This window comes from Micromys minutus (assembly GCF_963924665.1).
Source record: "Micromys minutus genome assembly, chromosome: 2".
Classification (NCBI taxonomy): domain Eukaryota; kingdom Metazoa; phylum Chordata; class Mammalia; order Rodentia; family Muridae; genus Micromys; species Micromys minutus.
This window is the reverse complement of record NC_137971.1, coordinates 26,006,672-26,022,672: the sequence shown is the minus strand read 5'-3', so window position 1 is coordinate 26,022,672 and position 16,001 is coordinate 26,006,672. Positions and strand designations below refer to the sequence as shown.

Here is a 16,001-nt window from a genome sequence, read left to right as displayed (position 1 = left end):
GCTTTAGGTATTGATTAGTTCTAAGAGAACTTGAATCTCCCTACTTTCTCTTTCTTTCCTGGGACAGGGTCTCAAATGTGACCTTCGCTGGTGTCAAACCCACACATCAGCCCACTTCTGCCTTCTGAGTGCTGGGATTGAGAATGTTCATGAGCATGCTCATTTTTGAAATTTATTTTATCAGAATTTGGTAGCACATTATCAGACTGCTCCTCTATCTGACCTTCACCTCTACCCTGTAACTAGAATAGGGATAAAGAATGACAGCTTTCAAATTGGAATATGCTTGTGTCTGACTCATAGTCAGCTTATATATGTGGTTAACATTCAAAATTGCATGGAATTATAAACTATCAATGAATAGATCTAACATAAGACTAAGAAGGAGACATGGGAATATAACTATTTGAAAAGGACCATAGTTTTTTCAGACAGGCAAAATGATGGTATTATTTGCTTGTGGGTAAAAGAGTCACCAGCAAGTCACTCATTCCATCAGGGGAGAAAGGACCTTGAGCTATTGCTGTATAAAACTGTTCACAGGAAGGACCAAAGGGGTGGAAGGAGAAAGAGTGGAAAAGGGGCAGACATAAAGAGAGCTTGAAGGTTTAATGGCTGTTACATGTCACAGATTAGCAATTAGAAACTACGGCCAGAAAACGAATTTATCCTTGAGCTCTATAGCTGACTCCAAAAATCAGAAGAAGTTGGTTAATTTTTCCCTGTCCTGTGGCTCAGTCCAGTCTCCATGTAAAATTTACTATCACTAGATAAACAAGATGGACAGGTGCCCATCATGGTGACCATGTGTGTTTTCTCCACAGTGAGGTCAACAGGGAATCTCTGGAAAAAATCCTTCCACAGCTGAAGTGCCATTTCACCTGGAATTTATTCAAGGAAGGAAGTATGTCAAGTCATATGGAAGACAGGGTGTGTAACCAGATTGAAAATTTAAAGTCAGAGGCCAAAGCCACCATGTATGACTTACTGGCCTATATAAAGCACCTAGATGGTGAAAACGAGGCAGCCCTGGAATGCTTAGGGCAAGCTGAAGATTTAAGGAAGCAAGAGCACAATGATCAAGCAGAAATTCGATGTCTGGTCACCTGGGGCAACTATGCTTGGATCTACTATCACATGGGCCAACTCTCAGCAGCTCAGGCTTACATTGACAAGGTGAGGCAAGTTTGCCAAAGGTTTTCAAACCCTTACAGCATGGAATGCCCAGAACTTGACTGTGAGGAAGGATGGACACTCCTGAAGTGTGGAAGAAACGAGCGAGCTAAAATGTGCTTCGAAAAGGCTCTAGACGAGAAGCCCAGGGATCCTGAGTGCTCCTCTGGGATGGCCATTGCCATGTGCCGCCTACAAGAAACCAGAGAAGCAGTTCCCTGTGGATGCTCTGATGCAGGCTGTGGCACTGAAGTCTCACAACCAGTATGAGAAAGTTCTCCTGGCTCTGAAACTGCAGAAGATGGGAGAAGATGCTGAGGGGGAGCGATTGATTGAAGACGCCCTGGAAAAGGCTCCTAATCAAACAGATGTCCTCCAAAAGGCAGCTCAGTTTTACAGGAAAAGGGGAAACCTAGACAGAGCTCTTGAACTCCTTGGACAAGCACTGAGATCCACAGCAAACAACAGTGCCCTCTACTGCTTGGTCATGTGCAGATACAGGGAAAAACTGGAGCAACTGGAGAAGACAGGGGATGCTGACAACTGTGAGGGAAGACAGACTATGGAAGAACTGAGAAGATTAACGATGGAGTGCATGCAGAAGGCTCTTCAGAGGAGGCCAAGTCCTCTGAACTCCTACTCAGATCTCCTCGATTTCCCGGAAGTAGAGAGATGCTATCAGATGGTCTTCAGCAAGAAGAGCCCTTGCACTGAGGAACAAGAACTCTTTGAAAGCTATTGCAACCTCCAGGAGAGTCACAGGAATTCTGAAGGCCTTGCATCCCTGGAGGATTTTATGAAGTTTCCAAAACATCGAAAATCCATTGAGGAGGAAGAAGTTAGACAGCAAGTACAGAAGGCAGATCTTACCTGGCAGTAGGAAAATGTGCTGCATTTTTGGAATCTCCAGGGAATAGATGAGAAGCTGAATGTGGATTGGGCTTAGGAGGCAACAGAATCAGGGGCACAGGCAGCCTTTTCCTGAAATCATCTGACTCTGAGGACAACCGGAAGTGTGCCAGAGTGCAGAGCCTCAGCTCTGCATTGTGAGGGACATGAGTGGTGCTGATGGGGAGGAAAGGACTGGGACAGCAGGAGCCTTCCTGCCAAGGATTGATGAGAGGCTGCTCTTGGTATTTCTTTCAAGAACTGCTTTCTCTCCTGACTTATCTGCTCATCTTAGCCATATCATTTTCCATTCAGTAGATCTTGGTACTAATCATGTAGAGAAATGGGGCTTGAGGCTCACAGGGCCCCTTTTGATCACAATATTTCTCTGCAATACATGGCACCTGCCAATAAACTTTAGTCTGCTTTCTTCAATCCACTTCATTGTAGTAATATTACAATATTGTGTGCATAGATACCATCCTTATATTCTCCCGTGTGTGTGTGTGTGTGTGTGTGTGTGTGTGTGTGTGTCCTACCATTAAGATATATGGCAAATTGTAATTGTAGTATAAATGTAAAAGATTCAACTAAAGTACATAGTTTGTGTGGCAGTAAGAAGAGTGAAGTCATACAGCCATATTCATTCTCAATGGTTCTTCTTTTAGGATGGGCAGTGACTTCTTTGTCATCTATATTTTTTTCTGAAGAGGCAATGTCAGTTATGTTAGAAACAAAGAGGCTATGAGTCTGGTGGTAAACATTGTTTTGGGGATCTGAGCAAAGTACAGGAGGATGGATATGATCCAAACATATTATACATGTGGATGAAAATTTCAATGGCTTTCTTGGGAATCCTCATTTGCTAAGATTATGGTTAATTATAAATGCACATTAGGGCAGGAAAACATACCTGTTCTAGCATCTGTGTCTGCACTGAGCAAATCATGTTTAATCTGTGTATCCAGTAACTTCCATTCTTCTTCAAGTCTAAAAGATGCAGTTGAAGCCTGTGGACACTTAGCAGTTGATTTTGGCCACATTTCTGGGTACCCAGAGATTCCTGAGCAAATGCCCTTCAATCTGTGTTTGAGGACGCTGGGGGTGAGTATCTGCTACTAGAGTTGCCCTTCACTCAGAATTCAGAAGTGTCTCTCACAGTCTTGTTTTAAATTACTTATTCCACAGCTTTACATCTCGCATGATGGCCCACTTCCAGGTTAAAAAATAAAACATATAACAAGTTTGCATGTATTCTTTGAGCAGGGGCCATGCTTATATTCTCTGATTATTTCCAGTGTTAGTGTGTGTGCTGTGTAAGCACACACTCTCTCAGACTCTTCATACTGTTCGATTGCAGATGGTACTGTTGTTGGCCCTGTTGTTTTCAGTCTGACTTTCCCTGTATCACCCAGATGGGTCTTGAATTCATGCTGTAGCCCTAGCTAGTCTCCAGTTCACAGTTCTCTGGCTTCAGCTTCCTAATTCTGTGACCTCAGGTGTATGGAGCCCAGCTCAGCTCTGGTCACTTTTGAATTCATTTATGATTGTAATTTATAGCCACAGTTTATGAACAACAAAGAAATACCAGTAATAATGTTAGCGTTGGAATAAATTTATTTCCCTTAGATAGGAACTAAATTATGGACAATGTATTTGAAATAAATGTATTTGAATTAGGAAATCATTGCCTAGTTTGTTTGAAACTTGAAAGTTATTTAAAAAAAAAAAAAAAAAGGTGTGTGGTGGGAATACCCTGACAATATATGATTTGTCTCTCTAGATTTAGAACTGAGCAAACACTCCACACACAAAAAGCCTCTGACACACCAAATAACCTTATCAAAAACTGGAACCTTCTAAGCAGTTTGAGATTTACCAAATGCTCTATGTAAAGAGAAAGCAGGGGTGGTGACACACTTCTGGGGCAAGATGGAAAGTGGCAGGCCAGCTCAGACTGCATGTCAAGTTTTATGTCAGACTGGACAATACAGCTAGTCCCTGTCTTAAGACATTAGTTCAGAAGCATGACAGTGCAGGACAGAAGATGGAGACAATTGTACTGAGAGCTGGTGGAAGAGTCAATTCTGAGAGTTCATACTGTGAAAAATCAGGACTCAAGGTGAGTCACACTCATGGATTGTTGCAGCCAATCCACAGCTTATATGTATGTTAGAACATCATGCTATAGCATAGGCTCATGTAATTTTAATTGCAATGGCTATCATATTATATGTAAAATGGAGGCTAATATAAGACACAATAGCGTGATAAATAAATGTGCCCTGACGTCTTTGTCACACTTTTCACCTATCATCTATTTAACACTTTAATAAAGTGCTACATGATTATGGCACATATCGCTCAGAAATATAACTAATCACCAGTCTCAGATATTGTAAGACAGGTATGGTGACATTTAAAAAGAATTTAATATACACAAGAACAACCCACACCATAGGAGCATGTATGGAAATGATCGTGCCTTCTCAAAAGAATTGTTACGACTTCCAAGTCTTTCCCATTGTATAATACTAGTTTAGAAGGTGGTAGATAGCACATCTAGGAGCACAGCACTTCAAGATCTTTGATCCATAGTTTCTTTCTCAGTACAAATTCCGGTAGGTGAGGAAGGCACCGTTAATTGCCATGTCCCAACAACAACATAAGCTGAGGGAAATTAAAAAAAAAAAAAAAACAAAAAGCAAAAAATAAAACTGTTTTAGTTACAGCAAACTATCCCAAATCTCTAACAAAAAATACTCATTTTGTTTTCTCAGAAAACAATTGAAAAGATAGCTGAGTTCAGCTGGAGACGGTTTTTGTTTTGTTTTGTTTTTGTAATGTTTTTCTTTTTCTTATTCTCTTTCTTCCCTTCCTCAATCCTCCCCATCCTTTCTTCTCCTCCTTTCTGGCTTTGCTCCTGTCTATCCTTCTACCTACTATCTGTCTGTCTGTCTTTCTTTCTGCCTGCCTACCACACACACTTGTATGGCATGAGTAATGACAGTAATATGTGTATAATTTCTGGGCAGACAATTTGGTATTGCATGGCCATTTCCTGTGCTCTTCCCGTAGGTTATTGCTCCCATTCTCACCATCCTTCGGTTGCCTCTACTTCTTTGCCTAAGGTTGAGGTCTCCGGAGCTTTTCTACTGCACTTTCAGCATGCCCATGGGTGCCATCCTCTTCCGTTATGTGTGGGCAGTTATGTTGGGGAGACTTTGTAGGCATGGTACCTCTGACAGTTACGGGAGTCACAACCTCACACCAAACTTTCTCTTTATTTTGCCTTTAATTTTTATCCACTTTCTCTTCTGCAATAATCCACAAACCTTAGGTACAGGATTTGGGATATAGATGTATATGCTGGGATATATCTGTACTTTGATTGATTAGTTGTAGTTTTCTACAATGGCCTTTTGCTGTTACAAAGAGAATTTTCTTCATGAGGAGTAAGAACAACACTCATTGATCGGCGTAAGCATGGCTGTTTTTGAAAGTAGTTAGGAATCAAGCTGCTTTAATAATGTGGTTGTTGTAGCATCTCTTCTAAGATCAATGATTTTTCTAGACCTAATAGTTGTTTCCTTTACCAAGTGAGGGTTCCTTTACCAAGTAAGGGTTCTCTCTTGATTAAGCCTTTATTTCTACTTGAGAATCCTTGATTACCACCAAGGTATGCATGCTACTATTGCATCCTTAGCATTATCCTAGTGCTATGCTGAGAGTTGTACAGGTTTAGAAGCAGCAGAGCTTGGTAGCACTTTTCCTTGTTTCCCTTCTTTGGAAGCTTGAACAGCTTCTTGGAAGACTGTAAAAGCTATATCTCAGGGAGGAGGCTTTCAGGTCAGATCCACCTTGGGTCTACTTGGCCCTAGGTCTTAGTGGCATGGTGTCTTCAACAATAGGAATTTAACTCCTACCTTCAGAAGGCAAGCAAGAGTAACACTAGCATCCTAATATGTTTCAGGAGTCCTTTAGACAACCCTGACCTACAACTCAAAAGGTCTTCTCATGCCTGGTATCAGGATTGTTTGTAAGTCTATGGTTTTTTGGGGTGAACCTCATAAAGCCAGATAGTAAGTTTTTATTTAAACTCAGTATGTTCACACTGACTTACATGGAGTATAGTAACTTTAGGGAGATAGTTACTAGTATGCTTTCTTATCAAAAGTATGACTTCTTATAAAAAGTATGATTTCTTGTCAGACATCCTTCTGGTAGAATACCTTCCTCCCTCCTTCCATACATTCTTTAAGACTTATTAATTTCTATACTCCCAGAGCATCCTTGCTTTGTCCCTCCTAACCCTCTGCAGGTTGGTTTTGCTGTGTTCTGATTCCATAAAACCTAGAATACAGATCTTAATGTTCCAAAATAAAGATTCTCAAAATTCTGTGATGTCAGCAGATTTTATTGAATATAATAGGTTTAGGAAAGTAACAAAGTACTATTGCACAACTCTCAATATTCTGAACATTGTAAGATAGCCATTATGTCATTTTTTGTTGGCAATTTCCAAAGATTTTACAGTTTAATTCTATCTTCCTTAAGGCATTAAAACATTCTAAGAGCTAGATAAATACCAATGTACTTGGACTAGAAAAATCTACCACAATTGTCTGAAATCATCCCCATGTATACAAACAGTTCCATTGATTATATGGTTGGGGGTCATTGAGCAGCAGGTTTTGGCTACAGAACTATGAAAACAGAATCATGGACTTAAACATTGCAGGATATCCTGAATTTTTCTCCTTTTTAATGCTCACTATTGCTTATTTATTTTTCTCTCAGATGTTTGTAAAGGTAGGAAAACCTCATGAAAAATAAGCCTCCCTGGTCAGATGTCCTTGAATCAGAATACTGGAAGAATGGTGGCATATGTCATCGATTCCAAAGTCACACTCATAAGGAAATTGCACAGCAATGTGTAGGAGAACAGACACTCATAGGTCAGATGTAATATAAAATCAGTGCTGCAGAAAAACAGGATAAAAAAACCCACCATCTTTTGCATAGTATTCACTGAGTTCTATATCTTCAAGGAAACAGCTACAAAAGAATAGTAGAATAGGGTGTTGCACCCAAACTTAAGAAGCCACTTGATGACCTGGACCTCAAAACTCAGGGTTCAGTTCTCCTGTGAGCCTCAGGGCCTTCTCATAGCATGACATGGCTTCACTTGTGTCACCCTTGAGTCTGTAGACAAACCCAAGGAGGCTCCAGCTCTCCAGCACATGAACATTCTGTCTAATGTGTTTATTAGCCAGCGTCTCCAAAGCCTTGAGAAGTTTATCCCTGGAAAGAGAAGTCACCTCAATTTTGAGGCCTCTTAAGTAATGGGTGATCGCCCTCTCATCTGATTTCTTATGGAATTGTAGGAACCGGCCATAGCGAAAATGAATCTCTTGATGTAAATGTTCTTCCAAGTGACTCATGTTCAATACTTTCTCAAATGTTTTCTCTGCCTCTCTAATCTGACCCATCTCTGAGTACATTTCAGCTAGGTCAACATAAGCTCTATCATATGAGGGTTTCAATTCCAAAGTCTTTTCAAAATAATATATAGCTGAACGAATGGATTGGTCTGCTCTTTCTTTATCCTCTCCTCTCGGTTGCATGTTTGTAGCTTTCTTTATTTGAATCATTTGTGTCTTGTGACAAAGGCCAATTTGGTGATACAAGTAGGAAGATAAAGGTGTGTTTTCCAAGGCTGTTTCAAGGAACCTGAGAGCTTTTTCTACACGACCCTTCCTTCGGTAAAATTTGGCTACATATCCAAATATATTGTCATTAGGGGATATTCTGTGCAGAGCTTCTTCAATGAGATTTTCTGTTTCATCTGTTTTGCCTAAATCCTGAAGCTTTAGGGCAAGGAGAACTTTTAGGTATAGATCTTCTGGATTTAACATGACAGCCTTCCTTAAAGGTTCTAGAGAACTCCCATAATAGAAATCCCGCCGGTAGGCTACGATTGCATATCCAGTGTTGTACTCAGGGTTTTCTGGCTCCACTTCCAGAGCCTTTGCAAAGCAGGCCATGGCTCGTGTATAATTATTTCCTCCACACTTCAGCAAGGCCCAGCCTTCCTCACAGTCCATCTCGGCACACTCCATCCTGTAGCGGAAGGGACTTGCACAGTCCTTGCAAACCTTCTCCACCTTGTCCAGGTAGATCTGAGCTTCTGCCAAGCTGCCCCTGTGGTAATGCACCCAGGCACAGTTGCCCCAGGTCACCAGGCTTCTCTTGCCCAACTGCTCTCTCTGGATCAAGTCTTCAGCTTCTTTCAAGATCTGCAGGGCTTCCTTCTGCTGGCCTTTCAGGTGTCTCAAGTAGGCCAGGAGGTTGTGCATCCCCCTCTTGTAGTTGACATCGAAGAACTCAGTCTCTGAGACTCTTCTTTCCAAATCGGGCATGTCTTCATCTTCTATAACTAATTTCCAAGTAAAGTGGCATTTCAGCTCAACCAGGCTGTCGTGTATGAGACTTCTCTGAGATTCTTCACTGTAATAACAGACCCCAATTAATGAAACCATTACCAAAATCTGTGTACTGAGAATTAAGCAGCATTTTAAGTAACCAAACATTTCTCCCTTCCAATATCCCTGTGACCAATGTGTAGTTATTTTCCATATAGAGCATTTCACGTAATTTCAAAATTGTCCTTACAGAATGGTGCTAGCATTGAGTTACGCAAAAATTCTAAGGGCCAATTATAATAAAATATAATCAATATAAATAGAGTTTAATCTATGTTGGTTAGCTTTAAGCTATTTTTACAAAAAAAAAATTTACAGTCACTTAAAAAATGTCTTCATTAAGAATACATGTTTATTAAGAGTGGCCAGTAAGCAAGCCTATGAGGCATTGTCTTGGATGGTGATTGATGTTGGAAGTATTATGAGTGGTGCCATGCCTGAGCAGATGCTCCTGAATTCTGTAAGCTGAAAGGCTGGGCAAACCACAAGGAGCAGGCCAGTAAGCTGCACACCTCCATGGTTTTGTCTCAGTTCCTGTCTCTGGGTTCCTACCTTGACTTCCTACTATGACTTCCCCTCCTGATAGACTACAATTCTGAAATGAAATAATCCCTTTCTCCCCACATTGCTTTTCATCATAGTCTTCATCACAGCAATAGAAACCCTAACAAAGACATCAATGATACACAAGAATCCAGAAATACCAACTAAGAGTCACCGCAAAGTGTATAAAGGCCCGAGTACCAGGAGGCCTGCTGGACAGGGTGTCAGCTAGATCTCAGAAGGAAACTGCACCCATGGAATCTCGACAATATGCTTGCAGAAACAGGACTTGCAAAGATGGGAGAGTTTGCACAAGTCCCCCTGTCCTAGATGACTTTCCTAAAAGCCTTAGCTGGAGTAGAGAAGGTGTTGACACCTCCTTCCTCCAGGAAGTGCATGAAAGGCCAGGACCCCAGAGTGAAGCTGACACAGTAGAGGGTCAAATGTAACACCTGCTGTTTGAAATAAGTGATTGGTGGTCAGATGATTCTTTATCTTAATGAAGGATGGGTAAACAGAATCTCAACAACCACAGCAATTATTTCACCTATAAGGAAGCCTAATAATTAGCGATGTCTGTGACTGAAACACTGTTTTAATATTTTTTCTATTACGGTGTCTCTTTAAGAGCACTAAGAAGAAAAAAATATTTCTTTTATAGTTGAAAAATTTGTCTAAATAACATAAAGCAGTTCATCACTGGGGAAAGTTTTTGCCCCAAATTCTTCTGCTTACTTCAGCCCATGGTGATGAGAGAGACACTTCTCAGGGAAAATGTCCATAAAGATGTTTCTTACTGTAGAGCTGTCATAATATTTGGGAATGATCTCCCATGATTTCAGCATATGGGACCTAAGCTCAGTTATGTGAGCACTGGCCTAGCTAGTATATTAATGGCAAATAGATGCTCACATATGAATGGTCTAATCATGGTAGTTGAATATAGAAAGCAAAGCAGGTTTCTGCTCTCCATGAGACTGCAGAACTTGAACAATCTCACAGACTCTTCTGTCTCCTAGTAGGAGCAACTGCTTTTCTTTCTTACCTAGGTAATATCACTTGCTTTCCTCTTGGTTTGTGTCCTGGGGGCACGGGGGAGCTGAATGTCATCACAGGTGTGCTTACTTTCTAGAACAGGACTGCCAAGGAGCCCAAGTCCACAGCAGGGAGCTCACTGAGATGAGTGCTAGTAGATGTGTCTGAGTGGGTGGGGTCCTAATCCCCCTCTGCATGTGTTAGGTGGGCCTTGTTGAGAATGTCAGGCTGGATTCTCCTCATTTTTTTTAATCAATAAAATACATAGAGGAGGGGCTGGAGAAGTGGCTCAGCAGTTAAGAGCAGTGACTGCTATTCCAGAGGTCCTGAGTTCAGAGTGTAGAGGAATTTCCCTTAATTATCTGACTGATTTTAAAAAGTTGGCAAATAGCCAATCTCTAGGTGAAAACTGGGAGTTGGGTTTTCCAGGGAAGACAGAAGTAGGAGGGGAGAAGTTTCAGTTGCAGGAGACAGTGAACAGAGGAGGACAGGAGAGAAGTTGGAAGGAAGATGGAGCAGAAATGCACAGCCTGGAGAAACTGAAAGTTGCATGGAATTCACATCTGGGGAAGAAAGTGGTGCAGAGGCAGATCTGTCCAGTATAGGTGTGCAGTTCATAAATATACAACTGAGCTGTGTTTTCCTTGCATGGACTAATGTTTACCACAACAAAACGGTACCCCAACTTATCAATTAGAACTCAACTAATCTGAGTTAAAAGATCATTGCCCCTTTTCTAATCCCCAAGATAAGGCTGGGGGCAGCAATCCAAGCTGAGGCAGTGTGTGGATTGAAAGCTCATTGGATCTGAGGACCCTATGGAGAACTGCAGAGAGGTTCCCTCTAGCCCTAGGCAGACAACTTTGGCCAGGAGCAGCACTCCAGCCTGGGGCTTGACTTGGGCAGATACAGTAAACTGACTGGGCATCTAAACTTGAGAGGGCCTTTTCGTGTTTGTTTCTTAGAATCCCTCCTGTCTACAGGACACAGACAGTCAGACTCTGAATGAAACAGTATAGGGAGACAAAGGTACAAAGGGCCCCGGATCAGGTGATAAGCATCATTACTTAATGATACTTAAAGATGAGAAACAACAAACACCTTTTGGGCTTTAAGGGATAATATTCTAAATGATTTCACAGGGATGAATTTAAAGGAAATAGATACCTTGTCATTTACCAGTACTGCAATATTTATTCTCTTGACCTACTATGTTTTCTCAAAATGCAGGGCCCTAGATAACAAATTCCTTGCCTTGGAAAAGAGATTACAGGTAACACTTAAACTAAAGGTTCAGGATTTTATAGGTCAAGATAAGCAACAGAAAGAGGAAAATAAAGGTTGGAGACAGGAGCTGGAAGAGAATAGAATTAAGGATTCAACAATTCACAGATCAGATTAAACATCAAGGAGATAAAGATAAATTTGGAAGCAAAGTCTAGAGGATAATTTACTAAAGCTAGCAAATCAAAACAAGGCAGATGCTGCAATATCAGAATCACAATCTAAAGAGAAGTTAAGATGATGGAAGCAGGGTCTATAACAGAAGATACAGGAAATTATAGAGCAACATGACAAACAGAAAGCAATATTTAAGATTTGGGAACATGGCCTAGAGAAAACACTGGAATTGAAAACACAGGGAATTTTAGATCAGAATAAAAGACAGAAAGGTGAAACTGAAGGCAGAAGATTGGAGCTGAACAAGTTGCTAGCACAAAGGAAAAAACAGCTCACAGATCAGACTGAGCAGCAGAGAGAAAATTACGAGGGGAAGCAAGAGCTGGAGAATACCTTTTAATCAATCAAAATAGAATGAACAACAGACTATCAGATTTGCAATATATATATATATATAAAAGAAAAATGAAAATGTGGAAGCAGAACCTTGAGCAGAGAATACAGGAACTCAAGGAAGAGGAGGAGGGACAAAAGGAGAGATGTGAAGCATGGACACAGACCTTAAAGAAGAAATTTAAAATCCCAATTAAGGGAAATACTCAGGTAGGAACAGAAGATAATATTAGAGAAAGGCAACAAAAGGTTATTAGAAAACAAACTTTAGTCTACCCAATGAATATACAACAAAGACCTCCAGAGAATGATCACCCACAGGGTCATCAGGAATTTGAATGGCAACCCATGGATGTGTTGGAACTGAAAAAATTTAAGGAAAGTATCACTAATTTTGGAGTGCACTTGCCATTTGTAAAACAAATCCTGACTTTTTGGGTTATTAACAGTAGAATACTCTCTGAAGACTGGAAGGATACAGTGAAAGCAATACAAGAACCTGTGCCACATTTACAATGGTTCTCTTGGTTGAAAAGACCCTTGAATCTCCCTTTCCCTTACCCCCACAAGGTCTATGAGCATTCATTATGCTATGGATGTTGCTTGTCTCTAACCCAAAACCATCACCACTTAGCAGACTGTGAAAACCTATCAACACCAGAACCATGAACAGGATGACTACATTAGGAGAAAGCATGCCCGGAAACCAGGGTTAAGGCTCTAAGTTTAGAGAGTCAGAATATACAGACTTAAGGTGAGTAAAGAAGAGAAAGTCTTTACCTCATGTTTCTGGGAGATAGAAGTTGCTCTATACTACTTTAATTCAGGCCAAGAGACTCTTCCAAACTCAACCAAAGGAGTTCTAGGGATTCTCTGGATGAGCAAGGTGTTTATATATAGAAGGATCACCACCTAGTGTGCCACACCTCACTTGCTAAATGAAACTGGCAAGGTTCCAGCTTGGAGAACATGAAACCAAGAGGAGACTGCCACTGCTTTGATAAGAGGAAGTGTGATGCTCTTTGTATTCAGATGTCAATTCTACTTTCTCAAGAGGGGTTCCCCTTTTCAAAACCCCCAAATCAGTCCATCATATACTCTGGTGATGTCATCTGAACTTCTTTCCTATTTTTACTAGTCAATAATGGCTAGATCTGGACAGTAGGCTGAGAAGGTTGGAGTGGAGGTTTAATAGTGGTGGACATAGACGGTGGGGGGAGGGGAGGGGAAGGAAGGGAGATGAGAGGACAGAGGAAGAGGAGGAGAAGCCAAGATGGACCAGAACCACATGGCCAGGAAAAACCCCAGGTAGCAAGGGTCTTATAGCTGGATAATGTTAGTTTAGTGTTAGGGCTGCCCAGTCTAGGCATATAGCTGCAATTAGAATAACTGAAATCTGTGTTTTTATATGGGCTTATTGGGTTTGGATATTCCAGCAACAAGGACATGCTTGATTTGGAAATCTAATGAAATTTCTGTGAGAAGTCTTATTCGGGCTAGGCTTCATGTAGCCTTTGTGTCTGGGCATGAAGGAGGTTTCATATTCATTGTTGAAACACGAAGAGCAGAGGCAGGGATGCATATATCATGGAACATGTCATATTATTTTGTTAAGATTACATATACCAATAAGGTCAACATTTATGTATAATATAACACTGGAGATAGAACTTGTAGCAGAATGAGATTGCAGGTGATTGGTATTTCCATTTAAAAAAAAATATTGCTCTAAAACAACAAAGATCACATCATGTGTATCCTGCTGTGGATTTTTTACCTTTGTCCACTGAGACTACCATCTTGATCTTACCAGTGGTCCATACAACATTCTTTGAATTGGCCAGTAGAACATATACTTAGCAATTAGATGGAGCCTAGAGTACCCAGGAAAGTGTGGATGCTAGCATCTAATTCTGTATCTATAGAGCCCTTGTGACTCATCCTCATTATTTTGAAGATGTTCCCTTGGATCCCCTGCTACAAAGTTGCAAGAATTACACAGAATGTTCATCAAACCAAACTCATTGTTTAATCAAACTTTTCTGAGACCAAGGCTAGTGCAATTAATTCTCCATCAGACTAGCAGAGGAAACCGAAAGTTTGAAAATGTGTGATTCTGAAGCTTCCTTGTGATGTGTTCCTGAGTCATGTTCTTAGTATCAATATCTTGTTCTGTAGTCAGCAGTGTAGCCAGATAAGCAAAGGGGCAAGTACTGAGAGCAGAGTCCAGCTGAGCATTTCAACATAAGGTTATTGACTTCCCTCTAAGATAGAGAAAAATCCTGACAGGGGTCTTTAACCGGACTGTGTTTTCCATAAGTAACACGTTGTCTTTTATAAGAGTTTGAAAAAACTGAAGACATCTTTTCCTGAGTTCTTTCTTTCTTCTCCCCAGCTCACACATAATGGGGGATATTATTATGTTTTGGTCTCATTTTCCTTATACACCTCTGACTGCACTGAGCAGAACAAAGGCCCATCTGGAGACATTATTACCCAGGGTCTTTACTAAACTTTGCTGTAAATATGATATGAGGTCTTGGCTTCTTTGGTTGATATTTCTAAGCCAGGTTTACTTACAGTTTGCACAGAATAGTAATAAGATATTCGTTATTGGGTTGTAATAAAATCAAAGGAAAACTGTGATAGTTGATCAAGAATATTCAGTAACTCTGAGCACTGTTTTTATAGTAGGACAAGTTTCCCCATCAGTCTAGCCTGAGCTAAACCTCAGTTAGAAAACTACCTCACTGCCGTTTTCCTCCAATTGACAGTGGGAAAAGTACAGCAGGTCATATCCCTGTACAGATGCTGATGTTCTGTTCTGAGCTTTACTCTGAGACAATGTAGCTATTCCATTTTCAGACTCAATTTAAAGTGCTAGACAGAGTCAAGCAGCATGTCCACAATGCCTCCTCAGTGCTGGTACTCAGGACAAAACAGCAGCCTACAGAATAGGAAAAGATCATACCAACTGTCTCAGTTTTGGTTTTACTGCTATGAGCATACACCATGACCAAGGCAAGTCTTATAAAGAACATTTAATTAGGGCTGGCTTAGAGATTCAGAGATTTGGTCCATTATCATCAAGGAGGAAACATTTGGGAAGGCATGGTGCAGACAGAGTTCAGAGCTCATCTGAAGACTTCTAGCAGAATACTGGCTTCTGGGAAGCTAGGATGAGGGTCTTAAAGCCCACACTCACAGTGACACACCCACTCCAACAAGGCCACACCTTCTAATGGTACCACTCCCTGGGTTGAACATATAGAAACCATCACATTTTACTCCCTGGCCCCGATAGGCTTATTCAAACCTATGTGTCTATGGGGCCCATATCTAAACATTGTATAATGCAAAATATATTTAGTTTAACTTCCAAACTCCCTATAGTCTATAGCAGTTTCAACAATGTTAAAAGTCTAAAGTTCAAAGTCTCTTCTGACATTCATCAAATCACTTAATCGCAATTCTAATGCAAGACAGGAAACCAGCAAACTTCAAACTCTGCATCTCCAAGTCTGATGTCAAAGAAGATCTTTGATTCCTTTTCCATCTTTGTTGACTGCAACAAACCTTTTTCTCCTGGGCAGGTTTCACTTCCTGTTAACAGCTTTTCTTAGCATATAGTCCACGGTTCTGGCATCTCAAACATCTTGGGGTCTCCAAGGCAACTTCAATGTTACAGCTTCTTGTTTCAATGTCTGGGATTCACATATGATCTTCTGGGCTCCTCCAAAGGGCTGGAATCACTTCTGCAGCTCTGCCCTCTGCAGCACTCCAAGCTTGGGTTGAACCACTCCACTATTGCTGCTGTTCTTCGGGATCATTTCATCATACTGGTATCTCTAATACACTGAGGGTCTTCTGCTGCCACTAGGCTTCAACAATAGTTTCTCATATGTCCTCTTCATGGTGCCAAGCCTCAACTCCTTTGTATGACCCCTTCAATCCTGCAACTGAGGCTGTACCTTTACCAATGGCCTCTCATAGTACCACACACCTCAACTGCTCTCTATGACCTCGTCATCCCTTCAAAACCATTATCATCTGGGTGACCTTTATGCATTACCAAGTACAGCT

General features: G+C 40.9%; 2 protein-coding genes across 2 annotated transcripts; one reads left to right on the top strand and one right to left on the bottom strand.

The window, feature by feature from the left end:
- Positions 1–960: 960 nt before the first annotated feature.
- Positions 961–2,053, top strand: LOC308417499 (interferon-induced protein with tetratricopeptide repeats 3-like; the record flags this gene model as incomplete). The annotated part of the gene is given in 2 exon segments (XM_080912893.1): positions 961–1,370; positions 1,372–2,053. Coding segments are annotated over 2 exon segments (1,077 nt in total). The 5' UTR covers positions 961–975.
- A 5,131-nt stretch (positions 2,054–7,184) lies between these two features.
- Positions 7,185–8,603, bottom strand: LOC308417498 (interferon-induced protein with tetratricopeptide repeats 1-like; the record flags this gene model as incomplete). The annotated part of the gene is made up of 1 exon (XM_080912892.1): positions 7,185–8,603. One exon carries the CDS (start codon positions 8,601–8,603, stop codon positions 7,185–7,187), a length of 1,419 nt encoding a protein of 472 aa, XP_080769018.1.
- Positions 8,604–16,001: the final 7,398 nt, after the last annotated feature.